General features: G+C 38.0%; 1 protein-coding gene across 1 annotated transcript in view; it reads left to right on the top strand.

Annotated features, from left to right (window-relative positions):
- Positions 1 to 15730, top strand: part of ACVR1B (activin A receptor type 1B) — a 42984-nt gene extending 27254 nt beyond the window's left edge. The window contains exons 5-9 of the mRNA XM_051963584.1: positions 4783 to 4950; positions 5709 to 5865; positions 7729 to 7853; positions 9052 to 9182; positions 12452 to 15730. Coding sequence (XP_051819544.1) covers positions 4783 to 4950; positions 5709 to 5865; positions 7729 to 7853; positions 9052 to 9182; positions 12452 to 12577 — 707 coding nt within the window. The 3' untranslated portion in view covers positions 12578 to 15730. The remainder of the gene's footprint in view (positions 1 to 4782; positions 4951 to 5708; positions 5866 to 7728; positions 7854 to 9051; positions 9183 to 12451) is intronic.
- The last annotated feature ends 1215 nt before the right edge of the window (positions 15731 to 16945 follow it).

The raw sequence follows: 16945 nt of genomic DNA, 5'->3' as shown, positions 1-16945 counted from the left end.
GCTGAATGGGAAGAATATGTTTAAAGCAGTTAGTATCTGTCCAATATTAGCTTTAAGGTACAGCTTTGGAACTTTATTTATTTATTATAGCTTTTTATTTACAAGATATATGCATGGGCAATTTTTTTAGCATTGACTCTTGCAAAACCCTTTTTTTTAATTTTTCCCCTCCTTCCCTCCATCCCCTCCCCTAGATGGCAGGCAGCTTTGGAACTTTAAAAAGAATTGTGACAGATTTGAAAGTACTCCTCACTAAAACAAAATCTCTTTATAATATTAACAAAATGCAGAATCCATCAACCTAATATAAAAGAATATTGTTAAACACATTTTGGAGTACATGATTAACAATTCTTTTGGAACAAGTAAACATTGCTTAATTGAGCAGTGTAGATAACAGTAACATGCTACTAGATTTGTCTAATGTAATTGAAAGAGGCTTGCCTCTGGATGCAGCCTGTGAGGCAATTAAGATCCAAGAATGGAATCAAAAGACTTTTGAAAGACCTTTTTATGAACTCCAGCCAACCTGTGTTAATAAATAAGTATTAGGCAAATACCTGAGTTATGCATATTTGTTTCTGGAAATAGCAAGATTTATGGTGATTGTTCAAAACCAAGTCATTGCCACTAGAAATTTATCTTTTATGGACTGACAGATGAACTGTTTCCTTGCTACAAATATATATTAGTTAACGAAGTATTTGTTCAATAACTATTAGGTACCATGCATTGTTGTAGATATCAGAGTTACATGTACAAAACATAAAACAGTTCCTACTTGGAACAAGCTGACATTCTAATAGGAGAGACAAATACATGCCACAACATTCTCCAGTACAGCCCAAACTAGATTAAAATGTAATTGAGAAATATATAACAAAATATATAACAAAATAAAAATGCAATGAAACCTAGATAACATAACATTTTTTTAATTTTATAGCTTTTTATTTACAAGATATATGCATAGGCAATGCGTTATTGTGAACCTTTTGTTCCAACTTTTCCCCTCCTTTTCCCCACCTCCTCCCTCAGGTGGCAGATAGACCAATACATGTTAAACAGATAACATAACATTTTAAAACTAAGCTAGTGTTAGGTGTCCTTATGTACCAATTAGCAACCCCTCCCCATTTCTATTTCAGTATTAAAGATAACCTTGCAGAAAGAAACAATAAGTATAAATGCAGAGAAGCATTCTACAACTTTATGGACATAAAATTAATCTTTAAAAGTTTAAAAAAAAACAGTGTTCTAGGTGTTGACCAATCAAATATTCATAACTTCCAAACTACATGGAATAAAAGGTGTTAAAAATATAATAGAGACTTAATTAGGAAAAAATTAAAACTATGTGGGAACAGGTAAGGTCAATGTTAACCCTGTCATCCTATCATCTACTGGAATTTTTCCAAGGTTACTTTCTACAGAAGATGAACTTATTTAATAATCCTCTTATTCAGATAGAAAAAGTCATTTTATCTATTTGTGCAGTAGTTCTTCAATCTGTTTCTCTCTGAACTTTGGTGAGAAAGATGAAAATAAGATGACAGTAATGATATTGAGGATATTAAATTATTCACATTTATTTGGTGATTAAAGATTAACTGGTGTCTTTCTCTTTCTCACAACAATGAATAGGTATAGCCTTTCCAGGGACTTGGCTTTAAAAAGCTAGAGAGGAATTGAAAGAGCTTGTGGTATATAACTTAATAAGTTTCATCAAGTTGATACTATTCCACTGATGATCATTTCTTTCTTTAAGTTTGTTTCTCTGAGTAGTTGTATAATTAGCCAGCATTGGTGTGTTACACAATTTATCTTCTTCCAGACTAGTTTGTGACAATTGTATGCAAGAATCAAAGGCAAATTTGAAGGTTAACCATTTCCTTATTGTATTTCCTTCCATTTGGTAGTTTCTTGTTTTGAAATTTCATTTATGAAAATAAGTCCTACTCTGAAATCCAAGAATTTAGGTAGTCAAGAGACCTAAAAAATGAAGGAATGATGAAGGAATGAAATCTAAAAATATGCAGATTCTCAGTTTCCTTTTCATTGGTTTTTCAATGAAGCTGAATTTGTAAATTGTGAATGAATGAATAAAGATTTAAAATTCTTAATATTATTATCTTACTATGTGCTAAACATTGAGGATATAAATACAAAAACCCTTAGAGAGCTTATATTCTAATAGAGAAAACAATATGTGGAATGTGATTTCTAGTGAGCAGAATTTTGATCTAGAAAGTTACAGAGATGGTATGTGGAGTCTTAAAGGAGTAGATTGGCATATTTAAAATTTTTTCAATAGTAATTTTTTCCAAATACATGTGAAGATAGTTTTCAACATTTGTTTTTATAAGGCTGTGTATTCCAAATTATTCTCCTTCCTTTTTTCCCTTACCTTCCTCCTCCCCAAGATAAGTAACCTGATAGAGGTTAAATAATGTGCAGTTCTTTTAAACATATTTTCATATTTGTCATGTTGGGCAAGAAAAATCATACCAGAAGAGAAAAAACCATGAAAAAGAAAAAAACAAAAAACAAAAATACTATGCTTAGATGGCATTTTCCATCCCAAGTCTCTTGGAATTGCTAAATCACTGAAAAGTGAGAAGTTGAAAAGAGCAAGTCCATCACAGTTGATCATCGCATAATCTTGTTGTTACTGTGTACAATGTTCTTCTCTTGGTTCTGCTCACTTCACTCAGTATCAGTTCATGACTTTCCAGGCTTTTCTTAAATCATCCTGTTCATCATTTCTTATAGAATAATAATATTCCATCACTTTCATAGACCATTACTTCTTCAGCTATTCCCCAATTGATGGGCATCCATTCAGTTTCCAGTTCCTTGTCACTACAAGGAAGGGCTGCCACAAACATTTTTGCACATGTGAGTCCTTTTCCCTTTCTTATGATCTCTAGAGACACGGCTAGATCAAAGGGTATATACACAGTTTGATAGCCCTTTGGGCATAGTTCTAAATTGCACTCCAGAATGGTTGGATCAGTCCACAACTTCACCAACAAAGGCAAATCCCTTTCAAGAGAAATGGCAAGATAGATTTGATCACAGTCCAGAACTGAAAAGAATAGAATAAACCAAGGCAGCTGGTGAGATGACAACCAAGAATTACTAAGGTCAGTGGAACTGAGATGGGCTTTTTTGAAATAATATTCTTAAATAGACAGTCACTAATCAAGAAAAGATTCTTCCAAAACCTATTCTCTGCTATGAATCCAGGATGTGAATCTACTACAAATGTATTTTCTCTGATCTCATCTTGCCCCTCACTGTCACAAGGAATACACTCTTATTATTCCCTAATTGCTTTGCTATCCACTCTTCAGTCAATGTGCCAGATATTCACACACTGCTCAAGCCTTCCATCTCACCCCTGTCACAACAACCCTTTTAGCTAGGGATTTTGGCTCATACTTCAAAAAAAAATTTAGACTATTCTTGGAGAGGAGCTCCCCCTTTCCCCTTTCTCCTTATTTCTTCCATCATATCATTTGAACATCTCCCATGTGATACCCTCCTTTATCAGGTCTTGAGTAAAGAAGTGACTTCTCCTTACCAAAATAACTGATCCCATTTCTCACACTCTGATTCTCACATTCATCTTCAATCTCTCCCTATCTACTGGCTACCTACAGATATGCTGGCATCTCCATATTCTTTTTAAAAAAACAAACAAATGACACAACCCTCACTTGATGTAACATCCCTACTCCCACTATCTACTATTCTATCTCTCTCTTCCTCCTCTAAGCTAAATTCCTTGGAAAAGCTGTCCATACTTGGTTTTTCTACTTCTTATCCTCTCATTGTTTTCTAACCTGTCTGGCCTTTCTTCTCCTAATCACTGTCTCCTTGGACGGTTCTTCAGTGATGTCACTTCCACTAAGAGTGGCTCGTCTGCAAGGCTTTGTACTTGACTTTCCCTATTTGCTGTGTATTATCTCGAGTTGTAATCTTACCAGTTCCTCTGGGTTTGTTTATCAATTCTATGCCAATGATTCCAAAGCCTGTCTATCCAAACACCTGGTTCCCTCTCCTGAGCTGCTTTAACACATCAACATCTTCAATTGGATATCCCTTGAGCAATTTAAACTCAACATATCCCAAACAGAGCTCATTATCTTTTGCCATGAAATCCTTTTCTCTTTGTAATTTTCCCATTACTTGTTGACAGTACCATCATCTTCCTAGTTACCCAGTTTCACAACCTCAGTGTCATCCTCTGCCTCTCATTGTACTTTACCTTGCATATCCAATCCATTGCAAAATCTCATCATCTTTTCCTTCACAATATCTTTCATATACTGTCTCCTTTTCTCCATTCCCACTCCAGGCTGTCACCCATACTACTGTGATAATTTTCTAAATTCCTTCTCTCTGAGATTACCCTCAATTTAAGCTTTATACATCCTGTTTGTACAAATTTGTTTGCGTGTTGTCTCCTCCATTAGACTGTAAGATTCTGGAGAGTAGGAACTGTTTTTTGCCCTTCTTAGGTACTCTTTAAGAGTGTAGTGTTTGGCATTTAGTAGGTAATTAATAAATGTCTAGTTGATTGACTGACTTCCCACTTCATTTTTTTTCAATCCAGTTTTTATAAAGTGTAGGTAACTGAAAAATGTGGAATGAATCAATGTAAATTTTGCAAACTGATTTCTCTTATTCTCCTATTCCTCATATATTTCCTTTTCTGTCCCATTCTCTGCCAGTAGCTGTGACTTTCTAAAAAGCCTTCCTTGGTTCTACCTACAGATAATGGTACGTGGACTCAGCTGTGGCTTGTTTCTGATTATCATGAACATGGTTCCTTGTTTGATTACCTTAACCGGTACACAGTGACTATCGAGGGGATGATTAAGCTGGCTTTGTCTGCTGCTAGTGGGTTGGCACACCTACACATGGAGATTGTAGGTACCCAGGGTAAGTGGCCACAATGAAGGAGGAAAGAAGTTAGATAATTCTTGAAAGGACTTTTATCTTCCCGATTTTTATCCCCAATCTAAAGTTGTACACTACTAATAGCCACTAAAAGAATTAATCTTTCTTGTTAAATTGGACTATATGCTCTTTCTGCTTAGTATGAAATAGGCTAGAGTTTGATCTTTTTAAAAATTTTTGTTTAGATTTGGCCTCAGATGATCAAATAGCTTACTATTTAGTTACCTTTCATTAGGTAGTAAGATTTTGTGATCCATTGGCAAATATTTATTAAATGGTTTCATGTGTAATCCTCTAGGAAGCCTATTAAAGGATAGGAATTGATAATTTATTAATGTAGATGAAACTGATGAACATGTTATCAGCAGAGATAGCCATGAAGTAATTACTTAAATGTGTCAAGGGGGAAAACTAAGTCAGGAATATGTTGCTAGATTAGATACACTGGGCCTTATAATATAAACTTATCAGAAAACCCAAGTTTTTTATAGACTTGTTGTTTTTTTCTCTTGTGGCTCAGTTGATAATCAGGGAGATAGCTATTGCCAGCCTTGATAATGGACAAATTTATAGAATTTAAGAATTGGAAGGAAACTCAAAAAGAAGCATGAGTCATTTATTTGATCTTAGTCCTGTTCTTGACATACATATACCAGAGAACTCCCTCTTGGCCTGATTAGTTAGAACTTAACCAACAGTGCTGGATTTGTTCTTTTAAGAGATCCTGTTTTCTTTGTCAGGGAAGCCTGGAATTGCACATAGAGACTTGAAATCAAAGAACATCTTGGTGAAGAAAAATGGAATGTGTGCAATTGCTGACCTGGGTCTTGCTGTCCGTCATGATTCGAGCACTGATACTATTGACATCGCCCCAAATCAAAGGGTGGGGACCAAGAGGTATGGAGAAAAGTGTAACAGTAGCTTTTTATTTTTCAAAAATACATGCAAAGATCGTTTTCAACACTCATCCTTGCTTGCAATATCTTGTGTTCTATATTTTTCTCCTGACCTCCCTCCTCCCCTAGACAACAAGTAATCTAATGCAGGTTAAACATATGCAATTCTTCTAAACCATATTTATCATGCTGCACAAGAAAAATCAGGACAAAAAAGAAAAAGGTGAGAAAAAATCAAGCAAATAACAATAACAACAAAGATGAAAATACTATGTTGTGATCCACATTCAGTCCCCATAGTCCTCTCTCTGGATGCACCTAACTTTCCATCACAACTCTGAATTGAATTGGCCTGTATCATCTCACTGTTAAAAAGAGCTACATCCATCAGAGTTGATCATCTCATCATAATCTTGTTGTTACTGTGTATGATGTCCTTTTGGTTCTGCTCACTTCACTCCACATTAGTTCATAAAAATCTTTCCAGGCTTTTCTGAAATTAGCCTGTTTATCATTTCTTGTGGAACAGTGATATTCCATTACATAAACCATAATTTATTCAGCCATTCCCCAGGTGATGGGCATCCACTCGGTTTCCAATTTCTTGCCACTTCGAAAATGGCTGGTACAAATGTTTTTGCACATGTGGGTCCTTTTTCCTTTTTATGATCTTTTTTGTAATAGAGATCCAGTAGAGACACTGCTGGTTCAAAGGGTATGGACAGTTTGATAGCCCTTTGATAGCCCATTACATAAACCGTAATTTATTCAGCCATTCCCCAGGTGATGGGCATTCACTCAGTTTCCAGTTTCATGGGTCCTTTTTCCTTTTTGTGATCTTTTTGGAATAGAGATCCAGTAAAGACACTGCTGGTTCAAAGGGTATGGACAATTTGATAGCCATATTCATGGCTTTAGATTTAATAAAACAGTATGCACGAATTGGTCTCCTCTGTGAAGAGCTTCATCAAAGGGGAGGAAAATTAAATAGAGAGAAACATGTGGATCCTGCTGTTAGACAGTCTAAAATAGAGAACCTAAAATCTAGTTGAGGAAACAAGATATCCAGGTAGGAAAAAGGCTTGCTATATACAAAAAAGTGTAAATTCAGTGAATTAGACGTGAATGATATTTAGAAGTCACAAAACTCTATATCCGTAATACTATATTATCTACATCAGTAGTACTATATTACCTAAGGTGAAGATGCTCTTTGTATCTCTCCTGTTGACAAGTGAATTTTGTAGAGAATGAGGGAGTTGAGTATCTTGTATAAAAATGAAATGCATCAATTTTTTTTCCCAAAAAATGTCACTTATCCAATTGCACTGTTCTATATATCTGAATATTAGAGGGCAAGTTGAAACAGAAGGAACAATGTGACCAAAGGCATAGATTAAAAAACTCAGAGCTCAGGATACAGCAGGTAGTATAATATGACTTTTATTTCATACCAGTTCTTCCTTTTACCGACCTACCCTGAATCATTACAGCTGTGTCTGATCTAGTAGTGCCCAGATCAGTGTTTTCAGAGTCTGGGGTCTAAGAAAATCTCTAATAATCTCTGCTTTGAGAATGGCAGCTTAATAAAAGTTTAAAAAGTTCACAATGAAAAGACCAAATTTAAGTCCAAGATATATTGATGTTTTAAAAAATTCAGAAATTCATTATTGTTCAAAACTTTTATAATCCTATGAAAATGGAGATAATAATCATGTCCTTCCCTCCATTATCCAAAGAATCTTTGAAAAGTATCTTCATGTGAAAAGAAAAATCATCAAATTGACTCTTATTACTGAGTAGAGAAGCATGTTATTTATGTTCTTCCAGAAATCATCATATTCTTTTCATATTACCATTTCAGATATATGGCTCCTGAAGTGCTGGATGAAACCATCAACATGAAACACTTTGATTCTTTCAAATGTGCTGATATTTATGCCTTAGGATTGGTATATTGGGAGATTGCCCGAAGATGCAATTCAGGAGGTATTACACCCTGTTTAGTTTCTTCAGAATTCTAGAACTTTTAGTTGTTGAGATTTCATTGCTCCCTTTAATACGTTTCTTTTCAGGATGTATGATTTGGAGTTGAGAATCATACTCCCAACTTTCAGCAAAGGAATGAGATTCTTGCATCCAGAGTTTTCTAGCAGATTTTGTTAACTTCCTATTATAATTCTCTTATTAGATCATTATATTATATAAAACATTGTATTTAATTAGGCCATAGTTGTGGAATTTAGGGATTATTCTGAGTCGATTGGGGCATAGTATTATTTTAGAGCTCTTCCCTGGACTCAGTATTACATATCCTCATTTATTGATCTCCAAGCTATGGATATTATATGTCTCAGTGCCATTTGACTCTGACACAAGGCATTCTGGGAGAGTGAAAAAGAACTAATGAATGATAAAAGAACATGAGAAGTTTTCCCTGTCTAGGATGTCCAGTTCCTTTCCCTTTACCCTCGCTTCTTATGGACCCTCAGCAGAAGTCTCTCCCCACTTATGTTCTACATCTCTAAGCTTTTATATTCTGGAAGTAACAAGGACCTGTAACCATAAGTCTCAAATGATATTCCCAGAAGAACAATGGATTGGACAAGTGTACTGGTGCAGATTTTATGAAGATATGTTATATTTATACAGTTTGGAAAAGCTACTTATATGTTTTTCATATAGTAGATTCATCTGTAAGAACGGCTTAAAATATTCCAAAAATCGTGTATGTGCTTAGATAATAATACCACCTTGTAGTTGTATAGTGGTGCTTTAAGGTTTACAAAACACTGTTTTAGCAATAATCCTCTGAAGTAGGTATTACCAGTATAATTCCCATTTTACACATGAGGAAATTGAGGCTCACAGAGGTGGTGACTAACAGGGTCATATTATTATTAGACCCAGAAATCAAACCCATGTTCCTAAGAATCAGAACTAGGTATTTTTTTATTGTCATCCTGTCTCTAATTTCTCAGTGAAGCCCTTAGATACTTACAGTACGAGCTTCACATAATTCAAGTACTTCCCATGGAATTTTATTCCCTCCCTAGCTTAGTACATCAGCTTGCTGGGTTACTTTGTTGTTATTTTCTATTTTAAAAAATGTCTTGAATCATATGATTTTTGAGGAAATGTCCTTCTGTTTTCTTGCTGACAATTCGGGTAAATCTCTCCTTCCCAGGAATCCATGAGGAATATCAGCTTCCATATTATGATCTGGTGCCCTCTGATCCTTCCATTGAAGAAATGCGGAAGGTAGTATGTGACCAAAAGCTGCGGCCCAACATCCCTAACTGGTGGCAAAGCTATGAGGTAGGGAACTTTGCTGCTTCCTCTTAGCCTGTCTGCCACCTTTTGGAGAGGTGGAACTCTAAAGAGGAATTGACAGCACGGGCAATCATTTAACAAGCATTTATTAAAAGTCTCTTATGTATCAATAATGTGCTAAGTGCTAGGAATACAAATAAATTTAAAACAGTAATCCCTGGCCCAGTGAATTCACATTCCAAGGGGGAAGACAACACAGGACTAGCTAAGTACAGAGAAGATTATACAGGATACATGGGAAGCAATCTGAGAGGAGAACAAGACTTTTGCAAGGCATTATATAGAGTGAGGAGTTGAGGCTGATTGGGAGGATGGTGGTATCTTCAGCAGTGATGGGGAAATTGTAGGAAAGAGGAGAGTTTTGTGGGTAAAGATGATTTCTTTGTTTTGGACATGTTGAATTGAAGATAGCCAGGGGTCATTCAAATGGAGATATCCAGGAGATAGTGGTTGTGTGTCTGTGGCTCAACAGAGTAAACAGGTATCTGAATAGATAGCCTTGGAATCAACTTTCTAGAAGTGATCATTGGATCCAGGAGAACTGATGAGATTACAAAAAAAGATAGTGTAGAGCAAAAGGAGAAGGTGGCCCTTGTTCTTTGACCCAGAGATCTCACTGTTAGATATATCTCAAATAGCTCAAAGACAGAAAGTAAAATTCCTTATGGAAAAAGTGAAAAGCTTTTATTAAACACTATGTGCCAAATTTTGGGCATACCATTAGAAAGCATGACAATCCATACTGCCAAGGAGTATACATTCTCATTGAGCAAATTAGGACAGGTTCATAAAATTCTTTGTGGTAATAAAGAACTATCAATAAAATTAGATATCCTCTTTTGGAACATGGTTGAATAAAGTGTGATAGAGGAATGTAATGGCATATTACTGTGCTATATGAAATGGTGATTGTAAGGAATTCAAAGAAGTATCAGACAGCTTATGTAAAGTACAAAAGGGAGCAGAACCAGGAAAACAATATATTCAGTGGCCATAACAATGTAAGTAGAATCAACAAAACAAAACTGAAAACTATGTCATTAAAATGACCAACCTTGGCCCTAGAAAATAGATGAGAAGGCAGATCTCCTGCCCTCCTTTGCAGAGGTAGAGGCTAAAGATGGACAGTGGGGAATATAACTGTGAGATGCAGTCACTGGATCATTTGGTTTGCTGAACTGCTTTTTTTTCCTGTTACTTTTTTTTTGTTAAAAAAGAATAGCTATCTAGATAGTGATGTGCTGTATTTGGAAATGAAGATGATGGGGGGGAAAGATTTTTTAATTGGAGACTTTTTTAAAAGTGATTTTCACAGTGAGTGATGAGACCCTAACTCCCTGGAGTATGTGATCAGCAGTATAACTGAGATCCTGAATCAGATAAGAGGCCTGGAAGCTTCATCATAAATGGGGAAATAGGGTTCGTGTAACTTAATCTCAAAAACTGTACCATAAATATGATAATACCTATGATGACCCCCTCCCAGATTTGCTGGAAGATCGAAATGAAGATAAAATATGTAAATCTTAAAAGTGCCATGTGAGGGGCATCTTTTCTCTTTGTTACTATTCTTATTGCCATTTAAAGAAATCCAATGAGTCAATAAAGACAAACAGCAGCCCTTTTAAAAACAAACCTCAGGGACAGAAGTTCTTGACTTTTTTGTGTGTCTTGGGTCCTTTAGGCAGTCTGATAAAGCCTAATGGAGGCCTTTTTGGAATAATGTTTTAAATTAAATTATTTTAAATTTCATTTTTCACATATTTCCACGAGTTACGTTAGGACAAAAAAATCAGAACAAAAAGGAAAAACCACGAGGAAAAAAAAAGGGAAAAAAAGGTGAAAATTGGATGGTTCAATCTGTATTTAGTCTCTATAGTTCTCTCTCTGGATGCAGATGGCATTTTCCATCCAAAGTTTATGGGAATTGCCTTGAATCACTGAATTTCTGAGAAGAGCCAAGTCAGTCATATTTGATTTAATACAGTCTAGCTGTTATTGTATACAGTGTTTTGCTAGTTCTACTTATTCAGCAGTAGTTCATGTAAATCTTTCCAGTTTTTTGTAAAATCTGCTTGTTCAAGCATTACTTATAGAATAGTAATATTCCATTACTTTTCTATACTATATAACTTATTCAGCCATTCCTCAGTTAATAGGCAGCCATTCATTTTCCAATTCTTTGCTACCACAAAAAGAACTGCTACAAACATTTTTGCAGATGTGAGTCCTTTCCCCTCTTTTTATGATCTCTTTGGAATACTGTAGTGACACTGCTGGATCAAAGAGTTTGCACAATGTTATAGTCCATTGGGCATAGTTCCAAATTGCTCTCCGGAATGGTTGGATCATTTCACAACTCCACCAACAATGCACTAGGGTCCCAGTTTTCCCATATCTTCTCTAACATTTATTATCATCTTTTCCTGTCATTTTAGCCAGTTTGATATATTAACCTCTGATTTGTTTTAATATGCATTTCTCCAATCAGTAGTAGATTGATTGAAAAAATTAGAGCATTTTTTTTTTCAGTAAGACTATAGATGTCTTTAATTTCTTCATCTGAGAAATGTCTACTCATACCCTTTGGCTATTTATCAGTTGGGGAATGACTTGTATTATCATAAATTTCTTATAAGATTCTTATTAATGCATAAAAATACATAAAATTGCCAAAGAAACCAATTACATTGAAATAAAGTTGTCAAATTTTTTAAAAATAAATTAACTGTCTAGTTCATAGGCTCCCCCAAAAAAGGTTACTAATCTTTGCTCTTGTGGATATTTCTGAAGTTAAGAAGCCACTTCAGCTTGACTTACATTTTAGACCATATTTTCCCATTGCATTCCTGGGAAAGCAAGTCTTTCCCTCCTCAGTTAGGGAAAGTCAGGATAATACTCCTTACCACCTTCACCATCTGCTGCTCTTCCCCACCAAAGCAACTGGCCACAGGTTCAGTTCAGTTCTGAGTAACCCTTTTACATTAGACTCTGTCTAATCTTAAACAGTTACCTTAATTAGGATAATTAGCTGCAAGGTAGAATACATACTGTGAATGTTTCAAATCCCAGGTGACTTCCCCTGAGCTGCTGGAGTGCTTCCAGGTAGCCTCCTCCCTCTGCCTCTTAGGTGGAGCCTGGAACTTCAGATCTACTTCTGCGTAGGTCCTGAGTGGGGGAGTGGGTGGTGATAAGAGCGGTGGTCCCTTAGGCTATGACAGTTGTGGTCTTGTTTTGTGGTCTTCCTCTCTCAGGCACTACGGGTGATGGGAAAGATGATGCGAGAGTGCTGGTACGCCAATGGGGCAGCACGTCTGACCGCCCTCCGCATTAAGAAGACTCTTTCACAGCTCAGTGTGCAAGAAGATGTGAAGATCTAGTCCCTTCCCGACCCCATCCACATGCAGCTCTGGGCATCCAGAACCACACAGAAACCTGCCATGCTAGAGGGTAATGGAGGCCTACCTCTCGTTTCTGCCCAGCCCTGTGTCCCAGGCTAGCCTGGGCCATGAGAGGGAAAGAGCCTGGGAGAGACGCTCTCACCCATGTGGGGTTTGAGACACCTACCTTTTTATGTTCCCCTCCTAATGGCATGGAGACTGGTGAGCTATGGTGCAGAGGACTCAACGCCAAGCTTAGAGCTTGCTTTCCGTGGAAAGCTAAGCCCAGTACCTCTGGCACACTGTCTGGGAACTAGTATAGGGACAGCTTGAGAAAGTGCCGGGAAACGCAAAGCTGTGCTGCCATCACCAAGCTGCCGGAGAGCTCTCTTGGGGACGCCTGCGCATGGCCCCCAGAAAGGGCCCAAAGGAGCCGAAGGGGTGCCCCCTCCAGGGGCAGCTTTGAGCCAAATGTTCCCCTCCCTCCTTGGCACGAACATCGGAGGAACCATCCACAGAGATGGAAGAGGCTGCCTGTTGTGTTCGTTCCAGCTGTGTGTGCATGTGCGAAGGCATCCAAGCCATGCCCTTACACGTGTGTGTCTGTGTACGTGTGTCTGTGTATGTGTGTCTCTGTGTGTCTGTCGGTACGCACTTAACTGCTTGAGCTTACTGTGCATGTGCAAGTCTGGTTGCAGTCAGTTGTCTTTCAGTCTCAGTGTGCTGGTGCCTCTCTATTCAGTAGTGAGCAAAATCTCGTTTCTCCCGGCTTTCCAGGGAGGCCTCTGTCTTTCCCTTCCCTGGACTAGGCCCCTTCACCATGTGACCCTCTCTGTCTAGGGCCTCTTCCTTTTTCCTTTACAACTGGCTGCCCGGCCTTACACTCCCTCCTCCATTTCAGACTTTGGAACCAAAGCTGGCACAGGTTGGCCATTTTTGCTTGGTGCCACACAGTTGCCTGTGAGTGGGGAGAAAATTTGAAGTCAAAATATGGGGCAGGATGGGAAGGCCTGGGGAATAGGGATGAGGGAAGTAGAACTATGGCCAGTGGCGACGGAAATCTCAGCCGGACTAGGAATTTTATGAGTATGAGCTGTGAAATGGAAGGACCCAGAATTTTAGAATCAGATTAGAGTATCCCATCCTCCTCTTGTATCCTAGATCCCAGAAACAGCAGTGTATATTTTTGGTGGCGGCTGGGTTAGTTTTGGGGTGGGAGGGAGGGAAGGGAGGGTACTGCATGGGTTTTGTTTTACTGGATTATTTGATCAAGGTGGAGGACAGATGAGAGATTTGCATCCATTTCAGGGGCCCCTAGTAAAGACAGGAAATAGTTTAACAGGACCCTTTTATTTAAACTGAGTGTAGCGTTTAATGAAATTCTAGAAGGGTGGTGATTTGGCCTGCGTCTCTTCCGTATATAATAACTCTGAAGCCATAACTTTTAACTGGAGTGGTTTGATTTTTGTTGTTTGGGAGGGTCTAGATTTTAACTTTTTTTAATATTGTTAATTGTTTGTAAAAGAAAAACCTCTCTGTGTGTGATTACCTCTCAACCTATTTGTTTTTAAAGAAATCACCGAAAAAGAGAAACCATCCAATCGAATGCACACAGCTTAATCACACTGGAACTATTTGTTATGTGTACCTGAGCCTGTACTCAACATTGAGAACTTCCTCCCTACTTTGGGGTCCAATCCTCTTTCCCTTCTGTCCAGCCCTCCCTCCCCATCCCAAGCCAGAGTGGAGTTTTCTGAACTGTGGCCAGAGCCCTTTTACTGGTCATATAACTGGTTACACCCTCTCTCCTGAGCCAGGAGGCAGACCTACATGCAGACTGAACAGACTGATTTTGTGGAGTGGCAGCTTTGGGACAGAAAGACACTTGACTTTGACAGCTTTTGGAGCCAGAAGTTGCTGCTCATATTTGAAAACATCCTTGCCATTGCTGGAATCCTTTAACTTCTCATCCCTCAAATTGGCCAAGAGCCAGGCAGCAGTGTGTATCAAGTGCCCAGTGTCCACTTTCTATAGCACCCTGTATGCCGTGGGAGAACACAGAGCAAATAGAAGGCAGTGGCCAAGATACCAAAGGTGAGATGTGTGGCCAAGAAGATTAGCTTAATGATCTGATTCGGGCCTCAGGTTGGCCGTGGGACCCAGCATTCCAGATTAAATGCCAGCAGGATTACTTTGAGTTACCAATTTCAGTAGGCTACATTCATGCAAAGGTCTTCCCTCCCTCCCTTCCTTTCATTTCCTTCCTCCGAGGGGAAATTTCTTTGCCTTTGCTGACCAGTAGAATCCTGTCCTCTCCTTTCCAGCAGGCCAATGCCAAAACTGGTATGTGAGGGGGAAGTAGACCCTCTCCCCATTAGGGTTGAATACCCTAAACCCTTCTTTTTCCTCCCCATATTTATTTTCTTTTGTCTTATCCCTTATCTTACTTTATGGAAATTTTCTCCATTCTCTAAACACTTGAGGCCATTTGGCCAAAGACAAATTTTTTAGCACTTAATTCTATTGTTGGGGGCATCAGTTTACCCTGCTTCTGGCCTCCACTTGACCCTCCCCATAGCAGAACTTTGGGAACTGGAAGCCAAGGATAATGATAGGAATTTAAGACTTCTGAGTCTCCGTTTATAGCTAGCTAGCCTTCAAGGTCTATCTGATGCCCTTTTTCCAACCAGTGACATCCAAGTGGATCCTAAGCACTTAACCAGCTCCCCTGGTCAGTTCATTTTTGCTCACTACCCCCCAGAGTTCAGCCACCTCAGGGGAAGAATGTGGCAGCTGTTTGGGGCAACCCCACTAAAACACCATCTGAGAATTAGGGAGGAACTGAAGCTGTGTCCTTGGATCAACCAAGACTAACATTGATCCTTAGGATTGCCCTGCATCTTTGGATCCTCGATTCACAGACCAAGTTTAAGCCCGTTCTTATGTCGCCATCAAGCCCTGGAACGGCTCCTCGGTACTTGTTTGTTATTTTGTACATTTTATTAGAAAGGACTGTAAAATAGCCACTTAGACACTTTACCTCTTCAGTATGCAAATGTAAATAAATTGTAATATAGGAAATCTTTTGTTTTAATATAAGAACAAGCCTGTCCGATTTCTGCTGTACATTATTAAAATGTTTTATTCACAGGGCTTCTCATTTGCGATGAATCATATGTATGTAGGGTTATTGGTATCAGAAGTTGACTCTTATGGCCTGGAAAGAACCAGTCTTGTTAGGCTTCCACATTTTCCCCTAGCCCTTTAGTCAGATATTTCTCAAATCATAGTACTCTGCTGTTGAGTGTGCAGAGTGAGAAGACATACTAATTGCACATTCAGAGGACCTGCTTAATATGATTAGCTAATACTGTGTGTGTGACTTCTTGATCTTCCTGACCCTTCCATGTAAAAGAGAGAACCTTTTGCCTAAGACTGGGAAATAATACTAGCATCAGATAGCTGGGCTAAGGAGGAAAGTCAAGCATCATGTTTTTGTCATTTTTCTATAAGCTGAAACATTTTACAGGCCTTGGAGCAGAACATAGGACTTCTATTCACTGATTTGTTTTTTTTCCTCCTTGGAAAATTACCTTTTTAAATGAGAAAAGTATTTCCCAGACAAATTTGTGGGAAATTGCCTGAGTAGGATGAGTGTAGCCGCCTCTTTCTTTGGTCATGAATGAATGTCATTTCTCTTCTCCATCCCTAGGTTAGGGAGCCTGGAGCAGTTAGTCCAGTTGTGGATTCGACAAGTTGGTATTCTTACTGGATGGACTGCATTAAACATTAGCACAGTGAAATCAAATGACTTCAAGGATTGTTTGCATCCTAGTACACGATAAGATAGTCTCAAAGAAAGGAGCTCAAAAGTCAACTCTTTTTACAAATAAGGAAATGGGTCCATAGAACTGAAGTGACTTGCCTACATCACAGAACTAATGAACATCGGCAGACTTGAAAATAAATTCTAATTCCAAGCCAGATAGTTTTTAAAAAGAATGAAAAAAAGCAAAAAAACTTTGCTTTAAAAAAAAAAAAAACCCAAACACGATTGTCATTTCCTGGTGAAGACTTCTCCTTTCCTTCAAGAGAGCCTTAGTTTATCTATCCCATTCATTAACTGCAGTTAAGCAATTGTTCAATTCATGGGTATTTCATGTCCATTTTTCTTCTACTATAAAAAGTGTAACATGAATTTTTTCTTATATATAGAATTGGTATATGCTCTAGAGTGAGGGTAATGGATCAGGGAGTGTGAATACTTTGTTTTTTTTTTTCAAATATTTCCAAATTGTTTTCCAGGATGATCGGACCAATTCACAGTTGTTATCAATAGTGTTAAATATGCCACTCTTCTCGTACTCC

The sequence above is a fragment of the Antechinus flavipes genome, chromosome 5, assembly GCF_016432865.1.
Source record: "Antechinus flavipes isolate AdamAnt ecotype Samford, QLD, Australia chromosome 5, AdamAnt_v2, whole genome shotgun sequence".
Lineage (NCBI taxonomy): Eukaryota > Metazoa > Chordata > Mammalia > Dasyuromorphia > Dasyuridae > Antechinus > Antechinus flavipes.
The sequence above is the reverse complement of the archived record's forward strand: the minus strand, read 5'-3'. Positions and strand labels throughout refer to the sequence as shown.